Below are 21146 nucleotides of genomic sequence, written 5' to 3' on the forward strand. Positions count from 1 at the left end.
TCAGTTTTGAGGCTCCGTAGAATCAAAACGAACCACAAACAGAGAAAAAGAAAAAAGAGGAAACGGACAGAAAACAAACAAAGACGAATAGAGACAAATAAAGACATGCTTTAAATATTCACTGCAACGTGTTTCTAATTGATTTTACCATCGACACATTTCATTTAAATCTGGACGACTCAGCAGTTTCATTTCCTGTGGTCGACATGATCAACGCTCGATTTCAAACAGCTGATCAGTTATTAGTGGTATCTTATCAGTGGTATTGATCAACTGAAGTTGGATGTGACTGAAACACGGTGCGATTTAATGCTTTTTATCAAAATTAAAAACTTGTTCTGATTGTCTTTGATTCAGAATCTGAATTTAGTGTGAATCCTGTGGAAGATTTAGAATTAAAAAGACATCAAACAAAGAAATAAAGTGAAACACAACAGATGGAGCAGCTAATAATTATTTCCATTATTCATTATTTATCTGATTATTTTCTTTTTCAATAAGTCAATTGATAATTTAGCCCAGATAACATCAGAAAACAATCTTACAAAGTGTCGGCAGATTAATAAACCTCGGTGTTGTTGTCGTTTGTTTAATGCGGCTTTATTTTATTTTACTCAGCAACACCGATGTTCTTCCTTATAATCAAAACGATAAAAAAAATGTTGTAGAAAAGTGTGGAGGCCTGAGAGTGAAGAACACATTAAAGTAGTAAAGTAAAGCAGCAGAACAACAAGAAGAAAATCAAACGTTCTGGTTTATGGATCATTAATCAACAAACTTTTTAAGTTGTTTTCTCTGTTTCCTGATGATTTATGGGACAAATTGTTCATCATTGATAATAATGATTCATTAACTTGTGTTTTATAACAATTTGTTTCACTTTATTTCTTTGATCAGACTTTTAGTGAAATATTTCAGTCTTTCTTTCTTGGATCTCAGTTTGTTCTCAGAGTTTCTGCTCTGATGTGAAAGAAAACAAAGTGTGTTTGTTCTCTGATCATTCAACTCTTCTGACATGTACATATATCTGTATATATTTATATATATTTTTATATATATATGTATAATCTGTATGTACATACAGCAGTGATACAGACATTCAGAAGCTGTTTTCTTATTGGTTGGCATCACATCGTTAAAACTACACTCGCTTTTATTCTCAAACCGTCACATTGTCGTAGAAAAAGTCTTTAATTTTGTAATACAAAACAGGAACTGATGTCAGAGGGTGGATACCAGTGTAGCTCACCCTGTCGCCATGTTGTCCTACAGGTCACCTGACCTCTCCGGAGGTCACCCTGACCACTGAGCGGGCCACCCGACCAGCTCAACGCCGCCTGAATCAGAGACGGAAAAACGCTCACTGAGGGAGTCCCTGCTCCGTCCTGATCGGTCCTCGGCCTCGTCATAGGCTCGACTCTTTAGGCGGGTAGTCCACGTTGGTTACCATGGTGACGACCGTGACGATCTCCTCCGGCGCTGTGACACTCGTCTGCCGCTGCATCTGCACAACGCGCTCCTCCACGCAGCCGGCCGATAGCCGCGCCTCTGCCTCGTGATCCCAGCATTCCTCAATGGTCTCACAGAGGACAGCCAGACCCTGGAGGGGGCGCCAAACACACACGACACGCGTCAATAACATACACATGGTGCTGTTTGAGCGGTGCATTATGGGTATGACGGTCGCACTCACAGCATGTTTCTGCCAGCACTCTCTAAGCGTCGGTCTCAACTTCTTGTGGACGACCACCTCCTGCATGTCCTCCAGAGACGGATGTTGACCCACCTCCTCCTCAAACGGCAGCATGTATTCGTCCACTGGGCCTGGACCAGAGATCATCAGAGACAAGAGGACCGTCAGAGACAGAGAGGACGGTAGGAGACAGAAAGGACCCTCAGAGACAGAGAAGAAGACACAGACTGGTTGCCGTGGTTACTGCCTGCTGGCCTCTTACCGTCAGCAGCTTTGCAGCGCGAGGCGAGCTCCCACAGAACCAGACCGAGAGCGTACATGTCGATCCTGAGGAAGGCGTCTCTCTGGAAGTTAATGGCCCCCTCCAGGACCTCTGGGGCCATGTACCTCCTGGTCCCCACCTAAGACACACGGGGACAGTTCACACCTGCTTTAAGAGTCAATATTTGCATGTATTATTTCTCTTTGTCATCCAGTAAAACCATTTAGAAGAGAAAAAAAAAGATTTAATGAACTGAGTGATGATGTCAGAGCTGCAGTTCATTCAACAGCCACCAGGTGGGGCTCTAATAACACTGAACAGTGTTCACAGTCTGTATTTCTCCACTGCTGCTCATCTTACTGACTGTTTGTTCAAATGAAATGAACAAAGCCAAACAGTTCAAATGAGCTGAAGGAACGTTTGGACCTCCAGAATGTTGATGATGTTTGAACCTGAGGACCACAGAGGAGCAGGAAGTGGTCAAGGTGTAAAATGAACTGGTTGTTTAGCCACAGAACGTTGAGAGAATGTGTTAAAGCGGTCACTCAGCATATCACTGTTGTTCTCAGGTATTCCCCTCTGACAGATGTCTCAGGTGGACTCACCTGCCCGTGTGTGTCTCCAGGAGATTTTCCCGCCTCAAACCTGAGAGCGAGGCCAAAGTCAGCGATGCAGGCAGTCAGGTTGGACTTCAGCAGGACATTTTTACTCTTAAAGTCCCTAAAAACACACAGAGTGACACCTCGTCTCTGACAGGACTCCATCTGTGTCTACATACCTGTGTGTAACCGTGTGTGTTGTGCATGTACATGCCTGTGTGCGATGGCAGGTTTGTGTCCGTCCTTGTGTCCAGGTATGTCTTCGTGCAGGTAGGCGAGACCTCGAGACATTGACTGAGCGATGAGACAGAGTTCAGACCAGGAGAGGACGTTGGCCTTCAGGTAGTCTGTCAGAGATCCCTGAGAACACGGAACACAGAACATCATGTCACATGATTTCAACACCTGCACGACTCGTCACCATCACAGACGTCAGATCATCGTCATCATCATCATCATCATCATCATCATCATCATCATCATCATCATCGTCATTATCATCTCTCTGTACTGATCTGATATTTACATCTTTAAAACTGTTACAATATTTAAGAAGCAATTAATCAGTTTAAAATACTTAGAATGTTACTTTATTATTAACATTATTATTATTATTATCATTATTGTTACTAGTATTATTATTGTTATTATTATTATTATTATTATTATTATTATTATTACAGTGCTATAAGAGTGTAAAAAAGTAAATGGAGCTGACTGAAGTTTGTCATCAGTTTCATATCAAGTGAATGTGAAGGTTATATTTTACATTATATCTATATTTTGTGACTGTTTGTTGTTGTGTGTTGCAGTCGTTCCTGTGCGTCCAGCAGAGGGCAGCACCTTGTCATGGTAGGCGGTGATGAGCCACAGCTCCATGTCCATGTTGCTTCCTCTCTTCTCGGCTCCGATGAACTGCAGCAGGTTCTCGTGTCTCATCCCATTCAGGTTGAAGATCTCGTACTCGTTCTGCCAAGCCTGCTTGTCCTGAACACACACACACAAACTAATCAATCGATCAACAAAAAAATCAATAACTTTACCAATAATGAAAATAATCCTTACAAGACAGACTTGAAAAAGAGGTCAATGGGTCAATTTAACACACACACATAAATGTGTATTAAATGTAGTGCGTGTGTGTGTGTGTGTGTGGTCCATTGAGGTCAGGAGGAGTTTACTGCATGCTGATTGGCTGAGGACCTGGTCAGCCTCAGGGAGATTAAAGCTCTGAACTTTAAGGCTGCGCACACACACACACACAAACACACACACACACACACACACAAAGAGTGTGTGTCTCTCTCTGTGTGTGTGTGCGTCCTCAGTGGTTTCTGACCTGCAGGTTGAGGATCTGACAGGAAGCGATGTGACTCACCAAAATAAAAGCTGAATAATAATGATCATGTTGCTGAGATGTAACATGAATGTGTGCAGGTAAATAAAGAGCTGATCACTTTAACATGATCATGTGATTAATAAGTTTATCACTTCCTGTCTTATGCTTCGTCTGTAGATGATCAGTTCAGTCCAGCACAGGTCACCGACCTGCTGACCCACGAAACCTGTAACAGTTAAAACATGTCACGATTGCTGCAGCACCGCATGCCACTTCCACCTTGGGGGTACCTGAGACCCCGTGGAGGCTGCAGGGTGGGACAACTGGGGCAAACGGGGCATCTCGGTATCTACAGACCCTTTTATAGCCGACGTCATCAAAAAGCTGCACATGCATTTTGGCAACAGAAGTAGCAGTCCCCCCAGTCATCCAGACGAGTTATCAACTGCAAAGGTTGAATTAAACATTTTACTAGGTCACCTAAATGTCTGTTTGTTCATTATATGATACTTCAGAATTGATATTCCAGTGGTCAATATAAGTCGTTCAAAATTCCAACAGGATTGTGACCGTTTCAGAGCAACCAGTGGCGTCTACGGCTGCAAGATATTAAATGTGTTGATTGGACTGAGGCCACAATCAAAAGTGCTCATGTTTGCAGCGGCCCATTGACAAGTTGTTGTGGTCTGCCATACGTTTACAAACTGTCAAAGGGTCTATTGGTCAACCAGCCAGGAGAGTGGAGAGGGAGGGCCCCCTACTCTGCCTCCACACAGGCCCTGGAGGCCACAAATGGTCTGATGATGGTGGTGTGTTTGAGGACAGTCAGACAGTACAGAGTTAATGGTGATGGTGTGTTTGAGGACAGTCAGACAGTACATACCTGGATGGGGAAGATCTTGACAGCGACGTATTCAGTGAGCAGCTGAGCCTTCCACACGCAACCAAAGCGCCCCCTGGCTTTAATCTCCAGTAACTGCAGCGGCTTCTGGCCCAGGATAGGGGAGGGGGGCAGGGGCCCAGGGTCCTGGGGGAGACACCATGAGACAAACTGAGAGACTGTAGTGGGGACAGCGGGTACAGAACTTAGTACTAGAATTACCTAAGACAGTGATGTTACAAGGTGGATTTCTGCGCCAAGCACCAGGGCTGAGTCACAGCTTACATCAGTTAGCGGTTAGCTAACATGCAAAGCAACAGGTAAAGCTAGCTGTCCATCAGGAAACTGTAAATCACTTGACTGCACTACTCCCCATCTCAGTTCTGACACCCACTGACAGCAGCTAACAGTCACGGTTAGCTAACCACGAGTAAGCTAAAGCTATCTGTCCATCAGGAAACTGTAACTAAATCAGTGAGAGTTAATGCTGATCAGATCAGAAAACATTTTCTCCATAAAATCTGATCCAGTTTCATCCAAATCAAAGGAAACCCCGAACACTGAAAAATAAATCTACTTCTACTGACTGCAGGTTCAATCAATCATGCTCATGTTCAATACATGGAGACATCACCAGCGCACAACATCAACAACCAACACACACACACACACACACAAACACAAACACACACACACACACACACGAAAAAAAAAAAAGAACCCCACAGAGGCGAGTGGGTTTTCCAAAGAAACATCAGGCTGGACCACAACAAAGATGCAAAATTAAACCCAGAAATATAATGAGAAATAAAATGAAATCAATCCAGATGTGAAGCATTCTTTAACAATAAATCAATAAATCCAGATGTGAAGCGTCAGGTGCGGTGACAGTTTCTTACCTCGATCATTATATGAAAGGCGTGCTGAGAGGCAAGAAGAAGAAGAAGAAGAAGAAGCAGAAATACAAAGAAAGACCTGATCTGAGAGTTCACCCTGGACTCAGACAGTCATTGATCCTCATGCAGATGATTATTGGTTATTGATTGGCTGTAGGTGTAGGAATGACCTGCAGCTCCACAGTATCCTGTGGCAGGTTCAGTCCTCATCTGTCTGCCCAACTGTCTTGTGTCTCTGACGGTCTTTAAATCAGTCCCTCCAGGAAGTTGCAGTGGCAACAATTCCAGCAATGTCAACCAATCCCAGTGAATTCCGGGCAACCTTGCAATTTTGTTCAAATATAAAACTTTTTTCACAGATCTGGCCAATAATCATTGTTTCCCGTGAGTTCTACCAGTCACAGCAGTACATGTACGTCTCAATTAAGTGAGACCAGAGGTTGCGCTAGACTTTTTCATTGTCTGTCATTTTGACTGACAGGGTCATAAAAATCCCGTCATAATCTATTTTTACCTGTCACTTTAATTTTGAAAATGATAATAATTACATATTCAATAGCATTTAATTTTGATTCATTTTTAATTAATATTCAGTCCAAACAAGCTGAACAGAGAATCCACACCGTACCTCTTTTATCAACACCATCATCGTTATTGGGCTTTTTGAAGAAACTTCAGCTGCTGACACTCAGCTGCTGTGACACTAGGTGAGTTTGAGATGATCCAGGCCTGCGCAGAATTGATCAGTGGTGATCGCCACATAGTGCATGCCGGTTAGATTTGTGTCCGACTTGATCCCAACTTGCACATGTGGGCAACAATAACCTCACGAGATCGAGGCGGCCGCAGTTTGTAGAGCCAGATGCTGCAGCTGCTCTCCACCGACTGCAAACGCCTGGCTGTCACCTGATTGACAAGCTGGCAGGCTCTGATTGGCTCATAATTTTGACAACCACGTGTTGTATAAAATACTAATTTTCTGTGTAATTGTAATATTTAATGCTGGACATATCAGTCTTCTGTTGTGTGATGAAGTTTTAATCTGTCAGCAAGCAGATATTTAGTGTCTGATAATAATAAAGGTTCTATATATATGACTGATCAAAAGAACAGTTTGGTTCTTTACAAGGCAGATAAAAGAACAGATGAGTCAAAAGGAGGATCTCTTCTATTTTAACTTCAATCAACGATCAAGAACGCACTTTATTTCTTCAGCTATGAGGATGACCTGCAGACTACAGGTGACCTACAGGTGACCTGACAGGATGTTCGTGTCTCTGCCTCGACTCTCTCGTAAGTCTGTTGAAAACTGTCCGACTTGACTGCAGCTTTTTGTCTCCACCTCCTGCTGCGTCCTCCTGATCTCGTCTCTCCAGGCGAGGCGCAGTTCATCTCGAACGAACCTAATAGCTAATTAATATGCTCACTCGCCACCAAGTGGTCAGGGCTGTGAATTGCAACCTGTCAAAATGACAGATGACCTTCAGATTTTTCCGTCACCCTTTTAAAAAAACGGTCAACGCCGGAAAATATTCGGGTAACACGACCCCTGAGTGAGACGTAATATTTGGTTTTTTTATTCATGATTTATTTTGTCACAGGAACTTACACATTTGTTATTGTTTATCAATGCTCTTGATTTATGTTTTGACTTTCTGAGAATTCTGAGAAACACTAAGAAACAGGAACAAGGGTAGAAAAGATAAATTAAAAAGGACCGAACATGTAGCCCTGTGGAACTCCATGCCATGACTTCACTCTGTGTGTGTGTGTGTGTGTGTGTGTGTGTGTGTGTGTGTGTGTGTGTGTGTCTCACCTGTGTGGGCACCAGGACAGGTGGGTAAGCCAGTTTGTGGTGTCTGTACATCCAGAAGGAGAAGAGGACGATGGCAGTGACGGCCATGATGGGAACCAGTGAGTACATCAGAGTGGTCAGCACCGGAGGCTTCGACACTACTGGTTTGGTTGTCGCTATGGCAACACACAGAGGGATATTACAGTCAAACAACAACCACATCTGTATCAATGAAGATGACTTGATTGATGAGATGATTGATCAGTCATTATCAGTAGAAACTGTTGTAATATTTTAAAGAATAAAGAGATGAATTTAACAGAAAGTCACATCAGAATAAAGTGTAAATGCATTAAAATTCAAAATGTTTTGCAAATAAGTTCAGACAAAAGTCATTTTCTGAGAAATATAGTCACAAAAATACAAAAGTAAATTTGTAATATATAAACAAGAAGTCAGCCGTTATTTTGACAATAACACAACTTCATGTGAATACATAAAGAATTTCAGTTATTTTAAGACAAAAGTCATATTACGATACATTTACAATTACAAAGTTATAATCAGTGCCTCCAGGAAGCTGTGATGCCAACAATTAACACAACATTAACATTCAAATTGTTTTTTGCGATTATATTTTATCACAGGTACTGAAAAGAACACAACATTGTCAGTGTTCTTGACACTCATCAACGCTCTGTGCACTTTTATTTTAGATTTTTATGTCCCCAGGTGCATGTCAGGTGAACAGGTGTGTATGTGAACAGGTGAACAGGTGTGTAGGTGAACAGGTGTGTATGTGAACAGGTGAACAGGTGTGTAGGTGAACAGGTGAACAGGTGTGTATGTGAACTGGTGTGTAGGTGAACAGGTGAACAGGTGTGTATGTGAACTGTTGTGTAGGTGAACAGGTGAACAGGTGTGTATGTGAACAGATGTGTAGGTGAACAGGTGAACAGGTGTGTATGTGAACAGGTGTGTAGGTGAACAGGTGAACAGGTGTGTATGTGAACAGATGTGTAGGTGAACAGGTGAACAGGTGTGTATGTGAACAGGTGTATCAGGGGTACAGGTGAACAGATGTGTTTGTGTCTTACTTCGTGGTGGCGGCTGGTAACTGTCTGGACGGTAGAAGAACTTGTCATTACACAAACTTCCTTCACAGCAGCAGAAGAAGACTTCAGGAGCATCCTTCTTCTCCACACACTCACTCCTGTCAGGAGAGGAAGAAGAGGAGGAGGAAGAAGAAGAAGACGGATCAGACTTTATGTTTCAGTGTTGAGACCAAACCAGAGTTGGTGGTTGTTTGAAATATGCGTCTAGTCTGTCTTATCAAGATTTTTTAAGTATGTACATCTTGGAAGTTTCTGAATCTGAGATTTTTTTGTCTTAAAAAATGACAATTAATTTATGAATCCTGTCAAAATCTTAAAATAGGTCCAAACATGTGAACTGGTGGAGGTGGTCCACCTGCTTTCACATAACCTATTTTTCAACCAGTGATCAATCTGGCAATATTTTTCTGCTAATCAGTAAGTTGTTTGGTTCATAAAATGTCAGAAAATGTTGATCAAAGTCCAAGATGACGTCCTCAAATGTCTTGTTTTGTCCACAACTCAAAGACATTCAGTTTCCTGTCAGAGAGGAAAGAAACCAGAAAATATTCACATTTAAGAAACTGAAATTATCTGGAATCTGGACTTTTGCTTTCTGTAAAAATGACTCAATATGATACACTGATTATGAAAACAATCAGCGTTCAATTTAATAATCAATTAATTGTTACAGCTTGAGCCAAGATCACATAAGGTGGAAGTAAAAATGGTGATTTTATACACAAATTAAGTCTTACCAAGATTTATTAATCAGGTTTACTGTGGAACGGCTCATGATAGTTTGTCATTGTTGTTGTTTGTCACCAAGAAAAAAGTCTGGGAAACACTGAGACATCAGCAGCTAACAGGGAGTGATGTTCTTCACCTTCTCTAAAGGCTGCGCGTGAAATCATGTTTTAATTTAGTGTGTGAATTATTGCATTTGTGAGACAAACGTGAAAACTTTTTACCATCACTAAGACATGTCAAGATGTGAAGAGAGCGGAGCAGCGATCAGCTGAATACACACCACACACACCTCTGAAACTCCGCCCACGTTGGACAGCCAGGTCTTTCCTCAGAACTGATACTGCAGGTGACTTTTTCTTTAAATAAAAAGGCTGCAGACCATTTAATTGCCAGTTATGTTTTGTTTTGTGTTTCAGGGAAACTGGAGCAATGGACTGAAAACTGTTCCCCTTTTCTATGAATTCAATCAAAAACAGATTCTGAATCAAATCAGACAAAAAGATTTCTGTCACTAAATGTAACATGGTTTACTTCTAAACTCAACTACTTGTGGAGTGGTGCTGCGGACGGCCGAGTGTGAGCAGCTGCAGATAAATACGATCCAACCAGCATCCCAGGGCTTTAAACTTTACAATTTAGATGAACTGAGAATCATTTTATCATCGAATTGTAGCTTTCTGAATCATGATGCACCCAGAGATTCACAGCACTAATTTAAAAGCACTGTGTGCATAAAGAAAAGAAGGAAAAGACTGGCCTGGTGTTTTTTATTCCATTTACTTATTCGTTTCATTTTCTGTGGTTTGTTACAGTGGAGGATGAGTGGAAAAGATGCCACTGAGGACGAAACTATTAGAACAAGTTGAATGTGAAGGATTGTTTAGTTTGGGGAAGATGTGAATTGATCAGATGGGAACACAGATGTTGAGTTTGTGTGTTTGTCATGTTTTCTATCATCTTCTGTTCAGTCTTTGACTCACATCTTGTTTTGTCATTAAGACTGTGCGTCTTTGTTTTGTTATTGTGGAAAGTGTTTACTGTATACAATGAAAAATATTATAACTAAATAAATAAACAAATAAATAAGATAAGACAAGTTTTGTTTAGTTTATGTCCAGTTTGAATGCAGTGTGTTTAATGACAATAAAATAAATGTCTGGTGTTTCTAAACAAGCTCTTCAACTCTCATGATCAAGAACATGAGAACATACACACATATTGATTATGTGTGTGTTGATCAGCTCCTCTGTGTTGAACATGTTTCATTCAAACACTTCAGAGCTGAAGACAAACCAGTTCAACAACATGTAGAGACATGACAGAGGACAGGAAGCGCTCAGAGACACAGAGACAGGACAGTTGTCAGGTAAAAACATGTCGACTCCACAGAGAACAGGCGCAGGTGAGACTTCAGACAGGTAAACTGAAGACTCACCTGAGAGTTCAGGACGGTTAAACAACACACACTCTGAAAGTCAACTTTTTAAACTGCAGATGTTGTAACATGTCAGGATTCTACACGTCCAACCTGAGACACAAGAATCCACCTGTCCTGAGGGGACGCAGAGGCTCCACCTCACATCTTAAAATCACCTGAAATCATAAAACTGTAGCCTCATCCTCTCCCTTTCACACTTCCACCTCTTTTCCTGTTGAGGTCGTATTAAGCTGTAATTGATGTCGTCATTACCAGGCTCTGTGCCGACATCCGTGTTCTCACCTGTTTCTGGTGACCATGTGGACCTTCTCCTTTACACACTACACACACCGATCTACTGTGCATGTGTGGAGCTCTTCATCTAAAAGGACTCCAGAAAATAAACAGAACTAACAGGCCTCCATACGGTCCACAGCTGTCCACAGCTGTCCACATACACGTCTATTCAGGACTATTATAGAGGCCTTAAGGCTCCAACACATGATCAGTGGTAAAAACGCTTTGCACTGGCTGTTCCATTGTTTTCCTATGGAGAGAGTGGTGGTGCCCGACCAAGCAGCAGCACTGCCCTCGGTGTGGCGCACTGCTTGGATCTGCCGCTCACCGCTGCGCCCAAAGTTCAAATTACTTGAACTTTGACCTCATTTGCCGCTGACCTTTCAAAGCGCAACCAATGACATTACAGCTGAATGTGACGTAGCCAAAAGCGACACATACAAACAGATGAGGGAGAGAAAATGGAAGAAAAACTCTTTCTCTGTGTTTCTGAGTTCCCTGAACTGTAAAACACCACATTAAAATCACACCACGATCTCGGCAGGAAGAGGATTACTTGGTGAAATGTCAGTAGTCAGATCGGGCTACCAGGCTTGTGATTGGGCAGAGTTTATGAGTTACCGCTAAATACAATGCTAACGTTGTGTACGTTTGTTATTCCAGACAGACACAGTGACAGGATCAGTGCTTCGTAGATATAAACTGTCCTTTAGCTCAGCGACAGTAAATCCTATCATGTTGTTACACAGAGCTGTGGTTTGTTTTTGCAGAAGAGGAGTCCGTTTGGTGTTGCCTGGAAACGGTGAATAGCTCGCACTTGTTGATGACGTATACCTGAGCTCCACCGCGTCCACTTGGCGCCTCTGCGCTCTACCTGACGGTGAGCGAAGAGCAAATTTCTTGTCATGTGAAGGCCCCTTTACACTTCAGCCTCTTTCCCTTCTTCCCTTTCTTCCTTTCCTGAAGAAAACTTTTCTCTTTCCTGTCTTTTCTCTGTGTATTGAAGTTTTTTGTGGATGGACATCAGAGATATCAAAGTCCTCAGACAGTGTCAGTCATACACAGTCTTCTGTTGTCGACAGAACAGGCTGCAGAGTTACTGAAGAGGCAGATGGTCCCAGTCTCACAGTAACTTCAAGCAACTCTGAACACAAAGTGTTTAAATGAGCTTTAGAAGATACAACATGTGACAGCTTCACATAGGGCTGAACGATTTATCGTTTTCTGATCGAAATTGCGATTTCAGACAACGCGATCACGTGATCTCCAAAGCTGCGGTTTTTTGCAGTGCTCCTGAGGGCTGTACTACGAAGCAAGCTCAACACAGCCAGGCTTTCTTTGTATGATCTGGATCGACAAAGCCTAAAACCGCAATCAGAGATAACTGGTATCACGATGGTGGTTATCAACTCACTTTGTTAATCGAGGCTTTCATCTTCAGACTCTGTGCGCGCTCACATAAAAGGGGCGTTTGTTGCGTCATTTGACTCTTCTTCCGCATGAAATGAAGCGATCGCGAGCCACTTACTTAAGTCAAAATGATCAAGTTGTTATAATTATGAGCTGTGGAAAGTATACTAAATACATTACGGCAAAAAACAACATTATTGCTGCAAATAAAGCAGGAGAAAAAGAATGATGTGAGAAAATGACTGATGGACTAAATGTGGTCTTAATGCTGCTGTTTATTCTAACATGAAAACATTAAACAATAAAAGTCCATCCAGCAGATTTAAACATGATGAAGTCTGTCTGACTCTGTCCTATGATGACAGAGACGAGGACATCACTGAAGTTTTTGACCAAACCAACGTAAAATGAGTGGAACTGATTTAAGATTGTCTGTGATAAATGATGATGAATTTTCTAATCAGTGATCTGAGCTGCAAAATCACAGACAAAACAGAAAACAGTAAAAAGTCTTCAAAGTGTCTGTAGTTGCTTCATCATTATTTTACTGTGTGGATTATAAACCATGTCAATTTAAAGTGTTAATATGATCTGGAGCAAACAGGGAAAATGACTCTGCATCACCAAACGGAGGTTACCATGACAACGTGATGCAGACAGTTTGTGCTGCTGTTACATTTTTACATTATATGGATTCGTTCGGTGATATTACGAACATACAGCTCAGCAACTTTTCATTTTTAATGTCTTCCCTCAGTTTAAAAGTTATATCGCTCATAAACAACCTTGTTAGGACAATTATAAGTTAAAGAACGGCGCGTTTTACAGACGATTTAATCTGAAACCCTTAACATAACCTGCTGCCGACCAGGTTATGAGTTTAGCATAAATTACCACGGTGATCTAGGAGGTTAAAAAGAGAGCCACTTTCGTGACACTGAAAACCCTGGATTTAGACTCAACATAGCTGCTAACACATTTATCTCGCTTCGTAAAGCGAGATAAACGCGATAAACGCGAGATAAACATAACAGTTACACTCCTCTGACGTGCATCATAACCAACAATGCAGTGAACGTCATATGGAACTTAATGAATGGACCAGACCTGTGTGTGTGTGTTTGTTTATTAATTAATTTATTTATACAGATTTAATGTGATGATGTGTGCGAATTGTCTTCAGTATAGTCAGTAGTTTTTCTCTTAATGTTATTTTTTTTTGAAGCCCTCACAAATACCTAGTTTGAATAATTAATAATGATTGTAAATGTTACTATACATTGTGAATATTGCACTGAAGTTTGATTTGAAGAAAAAATCATGAATCGAATTGAAATCGCAATATCTGCCAGAAAAATCGCAATTAGATCCTTTCCTAAAATCGTTCAGCCCTAGCTTCACATTACATGTTACCTGTCCTAACCTCTCATAGACCTATTGTAACGACAATAACCTGTCCTAATAGTGACACAATGTAACAGTCACCCGTCATGACGGTTACCTGTCATAACAGCTACCTGTTGTAACCTGTCACAACAGTCATGTGTCACAATAGTTTACTATTGCAAACATGTCGTAACAGTTACCTGGCCAGCAGTTACCTGTCATAACGACTGCCTGTAATTACAGTTACAAGTTGTAACAGTGTCCTAACAGTTACCTGTTGTAACAATTACCTGTCGTAACAGTTGACGTCATCCAGCCAGCAACCCTGTTTGACCACCTGGACGACCCCGGAGATGTTTTTCCAGGTGGCGAAGCAGTGAAGTCTCTTATCTTTCTCTCCAGAGCAGGTGACCACCCCGCTGAGGTTCCCCCGACTCTCCAACGCTGATGAGGACGATGAGGACGGGCTGTAGTTGTAGTGGACACACTTCTGAGTGTCTGAGCGGCCCAGGATCGCACCTGAGGACAAGACAGGAGGACATGTTAAACACAGCTTTTAATAAACATGTACGATAATCACACCTGCTCAATCGCAGCTACGAGTTGCTCTACAAGACAACAGCATCTATTTGCACCATTATGTGAAAAACAATGAAGCTAAATAATGTCTGGGGTTAAATCTGAAGTGAGTGGAGCAGGACATGCTAACAATAACGTTAGCTTTGTGCCTACAGAGTTAGCTCTGCTGAGATTGTCTCTCTGTCAGAAACTGCGTAATCAGATTTGAACTGTCATGTTTTTAGAGACTTTGTAAAAGAAATCAATGTCTTCTGTGAGTATTTGTCAATTTTTCCATATTGAAAACAGTTGCTGATCAAAACAAAACTGATGGTGCTAATGAGCTAAACCTCGTGGTGTCGTGGTTATTACCCCAGCTGATCTACCTCCACAGGAACGGATGTACTGATACGAGTGTTTTACAGCAGCTTTAAGGAGCTGCACTTGTTCAAAGTGTTATAGTGTGTGTGTGGTTTGGATGTGTAGATGTAGACTGTGTGTTCTCTGTGTTCTCTGGCAGAGGAACCCGTTCACTGTGTCTCTGTGCAGGAACCAAAATTAGCAGCAGACAAATGCTGCTTAAATCTGAAGAGGAGGGTGGATCGGTTCCACTCACCAGACCAAAAAAAAACCCCATAGAAGTATGTAAAAAATATGTACCAATATGTACATTCTACTACAAGATATAAAATAACTATAAGTATAATAACAACAAGTATATATACTAAGAAGTGTTTAAAGGTGCATGTGCTTCATCTACAATACATAACTGTAATATAAAAATATAAAATTATAATGTGGAAAATATCAGATGAACAGGAACATGAATGATATAAGAATTAGGGTTGGGCGACTGGACGACTATATCATCTATCCACGATGGGCTGAATTGGATGGATGGATGGATGGATGGATGGATGGACGGATGGATGGATGATGAATAGAGGATGATGATGATGGATGGATGGATGATGGATGGATGGATGGATGGATGGATGGATGATGAATAGAGGATGATGATGATGGATGGATGGATGGATGATGGATGGATGATGGATGGATAGATGGATGGATGGATGGTTGGATGGATGGATGGAGGATGGATGATGGACGGATGGATGGATGATGAATAGAGGATGATGATGATGGATGGATGATGATGATGATGATGATGATGATGATGATGATGATGATGATGGATGGATGGAAGGATGATAGATGGATGGATGATGGATGGATGGATGGATGGATGGATGGATGGATGGATGGATGGATGATGGATGGATGGATGGATGGATGGATGATGGATGGATGGATGGATAGATGGAGGATGGATGGATGGATGGAGGATGGATGGATGGACGGATAATGGATGGATGGATGGATGGATGGATAGATGGAGGATGGATGGATGGATGATGGATGGATGATGGATGGATGGATGGATGGATGGATGGATGATGGATGGATGGATAGATGATGGATGGATGATAGATGGAGGATGGATGGATGGATGGATGGATGGATGATGGATGGATAGATGGATGGATGGATGGATGATGGATGATGGATGGATGATGGATGAATGATGGATGGATGGATGGATGATGGATGGATGATGGATGGATGGATGGATGGATGGATGGATGGATGGATGGATGGATGGATGGATGATGGATGGATGGATGATAGATAGAGGATGGATGGATGGATGATGGATGGATGTTAGAGAGGTGTAATCTGCAGCAGAATCCTGCGGTGTGTGTAAACACCTGATCTGATCTCAGGTGTACAGTCCTACACCACCTGACAGTTAATATACGCAGCATGATGTCGTTGATGATGGAGGATTACAAAGTGCTCATCAGCTGGTCAGTGGGATTATTGATCAGGTTATGTGTATTATAATGATGTGACATCATGTGTAGCTGAGGCGTCCTGCAGGCTGACGAGGATCGGAGCAGATGAACTGAGCTGTTTGTTGTGGAAACATGTGAGCGTGCTCAGAACAGGAGGTCAGCAGGAGGTGATGGAGTTGTCGAGTACAGACAGGTGGAGACCCATGATCAAAGTTACAGATGTCCACATTCAGGATGTCTCTAAAGACTAAAGATGTCCCTGTGAGAAGAGTCTCATTTATTCTTTACTCCGTTACTGTTTTAGTTGTGGGGGATTGTTGCAGCATGGGCCTTTTCTTTTGTAACACTGAAGCCAGTCGGACTGCATGATTTAGTAAAAATGTCACATTGTGATTATTTTGACTGATATTGTAATATGTGATATGATTAGTGGAAAAGATCAGTTTTGCAACAAACTATTAAAATGATGATGTGATATATATTGATTTTCTTTCATCTGGAGAACAAAGAGTTTTAGGTCAGAACGTCTGCGGCTCTACAGAACCTCATTTTAATAATGTTTTCTCACATATTTTACTTTTTTTAAAAAACTGTGATTTGGTTCTGGTTCTATGACTTGGATATGACACTTGGCCATATTTTACCTGTTTTCACATGTTTGGAACTATTTTTCAATTGACAAGATTTTGATTTGATTAATTAATCAATTAATCGTTCTGAGTCATTTTTTAAATTAAACAAAAAAGTCCAAAGTCTCTGATTTCAGCTTCTTAAGTGTGAAACGTTTCTGGTTTCTTTACTCCTCAATGATTTTACTGATATTTCAGTTACAATGTGATTTGCAATATTACGGGTAATGCTAATTTTTACACCATTATTCTTATTTTGATTGAAAAACATCAACAAAATGATGATGGTGTGATTTTTTTTTTTTTTTGCAGGAATCTGTAAATGATTTTTTTAAGTCTGTGTGGATGTTTATGACAGGACGTCTCTGTCTCTCCACATCCAGTCATTTAAAAGTTTTTTAACACACATTCTGACTTTAACAAATATTGCACATCCTGAGACAGACTGCAATTTCAATAAAATTTCAAGTCATCATGCAGACCTAGTTCCAGATACGACAGCAAGAACATAGTTCCTGTAACAAGTTGTATGGTCCATAAAATGTCAGAAAATGTTGAAAAATATCGATCAATGCACGCACAGACATCTGCATACTCCACATCTATTTCTGGACCTATTTTTCAAATCTCTCGTAACAATTGCTTTCTTTATCAAGTGATCTGTGAATCATTTCCTCCAATAATCAATTAGTTATTTGGTCCATAAAATGTTAGAAAATGTTTCCCAAAGTCCAAGATGACGTCCTTAAATGTTTTGTTTTGTCCACAACTCAAAGGTATTCAGTTTACTGTCAGAGAAGAAAGAAACCAGAAAATATTCACATTTCATTTGGACTTTTTATTTTAAAATTGACTCAAACTAATCAATTATAATCACTGCAGCTCAATATGAAACTGCTCACAACAAGGAGAATGTGTGGATCATCTTGACTAACTGGGTCAATATTTCTACAAAGAGACATTACTGTTGAGTTTTCCATGTAATCTAGTTCCATTATATTATAGAGAAGTGAGACGTCTCTAAAACTCTGCAGTTCAAAACTATCAGGACAGATGAACTGCACTACAGGGAGGAAGAGGAATATGTCGCTTTGATTTTAGGGTGAACTGTCCCTTTAAATACCTCATTGTTATACCAAACCAATAATCAAAGTTGGACAAAATCAAACATCACAATATTTTGACCAAATACCTCAAAATAAATACTGAGACAATATTGTAGGGACAAGTACCACCACTTTCACAGAGACTTCTGATCAATAATCATTAGTAATGTGGATTTAATGACTATTGATTTCTGATCACTAATCATCAGTAATGTGGATTAATGACTAAGTGGGTAAAGACAACTAATAGAACAGCTGGAACAGGAAATGACATCACTTTACTGTAATGCTGCCCTTAAAAAAAAAAAGAAATCACCGATGACATCATCACCATAGAACCATATCCAACATATGACATCATACACAAACACTGACCAGCTGTACTGTCAATACTGTCAATATTATGGATGTAACGATAACAAAAACTCACTGTACGATTAAAGAAAATCCACACTATGATCATGTCACATATCATAATGCTAAAAACTATGAAAATATCAAGACAAAAGTCAAATGTTTTTTTAAAATAATAAATAAACATTTTGTTTTTTCTTTTAACTTAAAGTTTCTAAACTTCTTTAATAAAATAAATAACATATAATAAGATCATGATCATGATGACAGTGTGTGACAGCAGTCAGTCCTTCTATAAATTATAACATAAAGTAATTAAAACACGTAATATCACTGTAGATATTCTGATATTTGATTTATTGTTACACTGATCAGATTGATCAGTACAAATTACAGCTGAAAACATCTGTTTGAAGTAACTCTAAACATGACTGCCTCTGTAGTTTGTACCAAACACGTTTCCTTCTGTCAGGAGAAAATTAATATTCTTCATGTATTGTTTTGTTTACATTAAAAATGCACAATAAATGTTTGAGCAGGTACATTTGTGTCTGACAGTCACAGCTGGATCAACATCTGCCTACATTATCTGATCAATATCAGCTATATTAAGACTGATTTAATATGAATTCTTCTAGTATCAGATGAAAAATGACATATTGTGCATTCCTACATGTAATTAATAATATATAATGAATAATAAATAATATAATGTATGTACATTTTCATTTTATCAGACAACTGCAGCTCTGTTTTCTAGATTAACTGATTATGTGATCCTGTTATAATCTTGTCAGTTGTTGTTTCGACCTATTTTTCAACAAGTGATCAATATGGCAATAATTGTTCCACTAATCAATTAGTTGTTTGGTTCATAAAATGTTGATCAACGTCCAACATGACGTCCTCAGATGTCTTATTTTGTCCACAACTGAAAAATATTCAGTTTACTGCCAGAGTGGAGTAAAGAAACCAGAAATTCTTCACATTTAAGAAAATGATTAGAGAATTTTGGCTTTTTTAAATTAAAAAAAGATCCAAAACAATAAATCAATTAATCTTGCAGCACTGACTTTATTATTGATTAATCTGCTGATTATTTGTTTTATTATTAGTCTGTGTTTCTGTAAAGATGGGGTGTTCAGACCTGCAGAAAGACTGAGATCAGCACAAATACTGAGAGTTCTTATAGTTCTAGTGAAGTACATGTGTAGGAGGTGTGTGTACAGTGTGTGTAGGTGCAGGTGGACTCACCTGAGGAACAGGAGATGAGGAACACACTGAAGGCCAGTTTGGTGGCTGATCCCATGATGATCCAGAACCCTGATTGTCACTTATAATCCAAGACCGGGACCAGACTAGATCTGCTTCTAATGGGGGACACTGAGGACCTGCACCATGTCCCGGTCCGAACACCTGCCAGTCTTGGAGCGAGACCCGGTAATGTCCCGGACCAGACCGCCGGTAATGAGAGACCAGGCCCAGTCAACAGCACCGCCGAACAGCTGCTGGTATCAGCCAGGCGCCGATGCTCCTCAGCGGGTCACAGAGAGTTGAGCAGGCCGCTGGTTAACTGTGGAGGAACGGCTGATATTTAAGTCAAATCTTCTTCTTCTTCTTCTGAGGAATCCAACTGGACATCTTCACAGTTTGTGTCGCGTCAAATTGGACATTTAAACCGGTTCCACGGGTTCAGTTAGTGTCCGTCGGTCCTCCAGCATCAGCAGAAATGTCCCCGGGCAGAGCTGCAGCCTCAGTCCGCCTCTGTCGCTCTCAGCTCGGTCACAGAGCAGCTAATTGTTCCGGCTAGCAGTTAGCTTTTTAGCTTAGCAGCTGGTTTGATGGGGCAGGTTCCTGACAGGAGGAGAACCACAAATAGAACAGAAGAGAGGAGAACAGAATAGGACCCGGCGGGTTTCTCTCAGTGCTGGGAGGAGAACCCGTTGTGTATATGATCCCGGACTAACTGTAACAACACAGCCGAGCTTCGAGCCTCCTCTCCGGGTCAGCGTCTCCGTCTCCCTCCGTCTTCTCCTCCTCTCAAATCCAAGATGGCCGCCGTCCCATTCTGTTTGTTTTCCACCTTCTTCCACAGTCCTCTGCCACAGGGCTCAGGATCACGTGACTGACACCAGCGCCGGCCAATGGGATGTGTAGACAGAGATCGGCCTGTGTTCTTCCACCAATCCCGTGCGGCGTGGTGACGTAGGACGTCAGGAATGACGGAAGGTCCCGCCTCCTGTCAGAGAGAGTGGCGGGGAGTCAGAGCTGCTGCTTAGGCTATGTTCACACCACAGACACGGGAGCAGTACGGTACGGCGTTAGGAACAATAAAGTACCGTCTGACAGTCCCAGAGACAAGTCAGAGCGTTATTCAAAAGAATAAAGTCACACTTAAACATTATGGAAGAAATTTTGTAAGTTTAATGTCTGTAGCTCATCATTAATACATATGTCCGTACATACATATATATCTAAATATATGATTTTATGAATGAGGCTAAAAATGTCCTTTATTGGTTTCCTGATGAGAGGAAATAAAAACAGTATTATGGCCTGTTAGCACTGGAGCTGCAACAATTATTCAATTATTCATTAAGTATTAAATCACTCACCAACTATTTTGACAACTAAATAATCAGTCTGAATACATCTTTAAGAAAAAAGGAAGTCTTAAATGCTCTAAATTTCAGTTGGTTAAATGTTAATATTTCCTGGTTTCTTTCCTCCTCTCTGACAGTAAACTGAATATCTTGAGTTGTGAACAAAACAAGACATTTGAGGACGTCATCTTGGACTTTGATCAATATTTTATGGACTAA

General features: G+C 40.8%; 1 protein-coding gene across 2 annotated transcripts; it reads right to left on the bottom strand.

Annotated features, from left to right (window-relative positions):
- Nucleotides 1–1178: 1178 nt before the first annotated feature.
- On the bottom strand, nt 1179–20439 carry acvr2aa (activin A receptor type 2Aa). Of its 2 annotated transcripts, XM_084725598.1 has the most exons (12): nt 19579–20439; nt 14109–14337; nt 8562–8677; nt 7486–7640; nt 5673–5696; nt 4777–4920; nt 3398–3541; nt 2769–2914; nt 2561–2675; nt 1956–2094; nt 1694–1824; nt 1179–1600 (listed from the first exon to the last, which is right to left on the bottom strand). In XM_084725598.1, exons 1-12 carry the CDS (start codon nt 19631–19633, stop codon nt 1406–1408), a joined length of 1593 nt encoding a protein of 530 aa, XP_084581724.1. In that variant the 5' UTR covers nt 19634–20439; the 3' UTR covers nt 1179–1405. The 2 variants fall into 2 exon arrangements, with proteins under 2 accessions (XP_084581724.1, XP_084581725.1); XM_084725599.1 differs by lacking the exon at nt 5673–5696 and having other exon boundaries at nt 19579–20435.
- Between the last annotated feature and the right edge of the window lie 707 nt (nt 20440–21146).

The sequence above is a fragment of the Lutjanus erythropterus genome, chromosome 8, assembly GCF_056507025.1.
Source record: "Lutjanus erythropterus isolate fLutEry1 chromosome 8, fLutEry1.hap2, whole genome shotgun sequence".
Taxonomy (NCBI): domain Eukaryota; kingdom Metazoa; phylum Chordata; class Actinopteri; order Lutjaniformes; family Lutjanidae; genus Lutjanus; species Lutjanus erythropterus.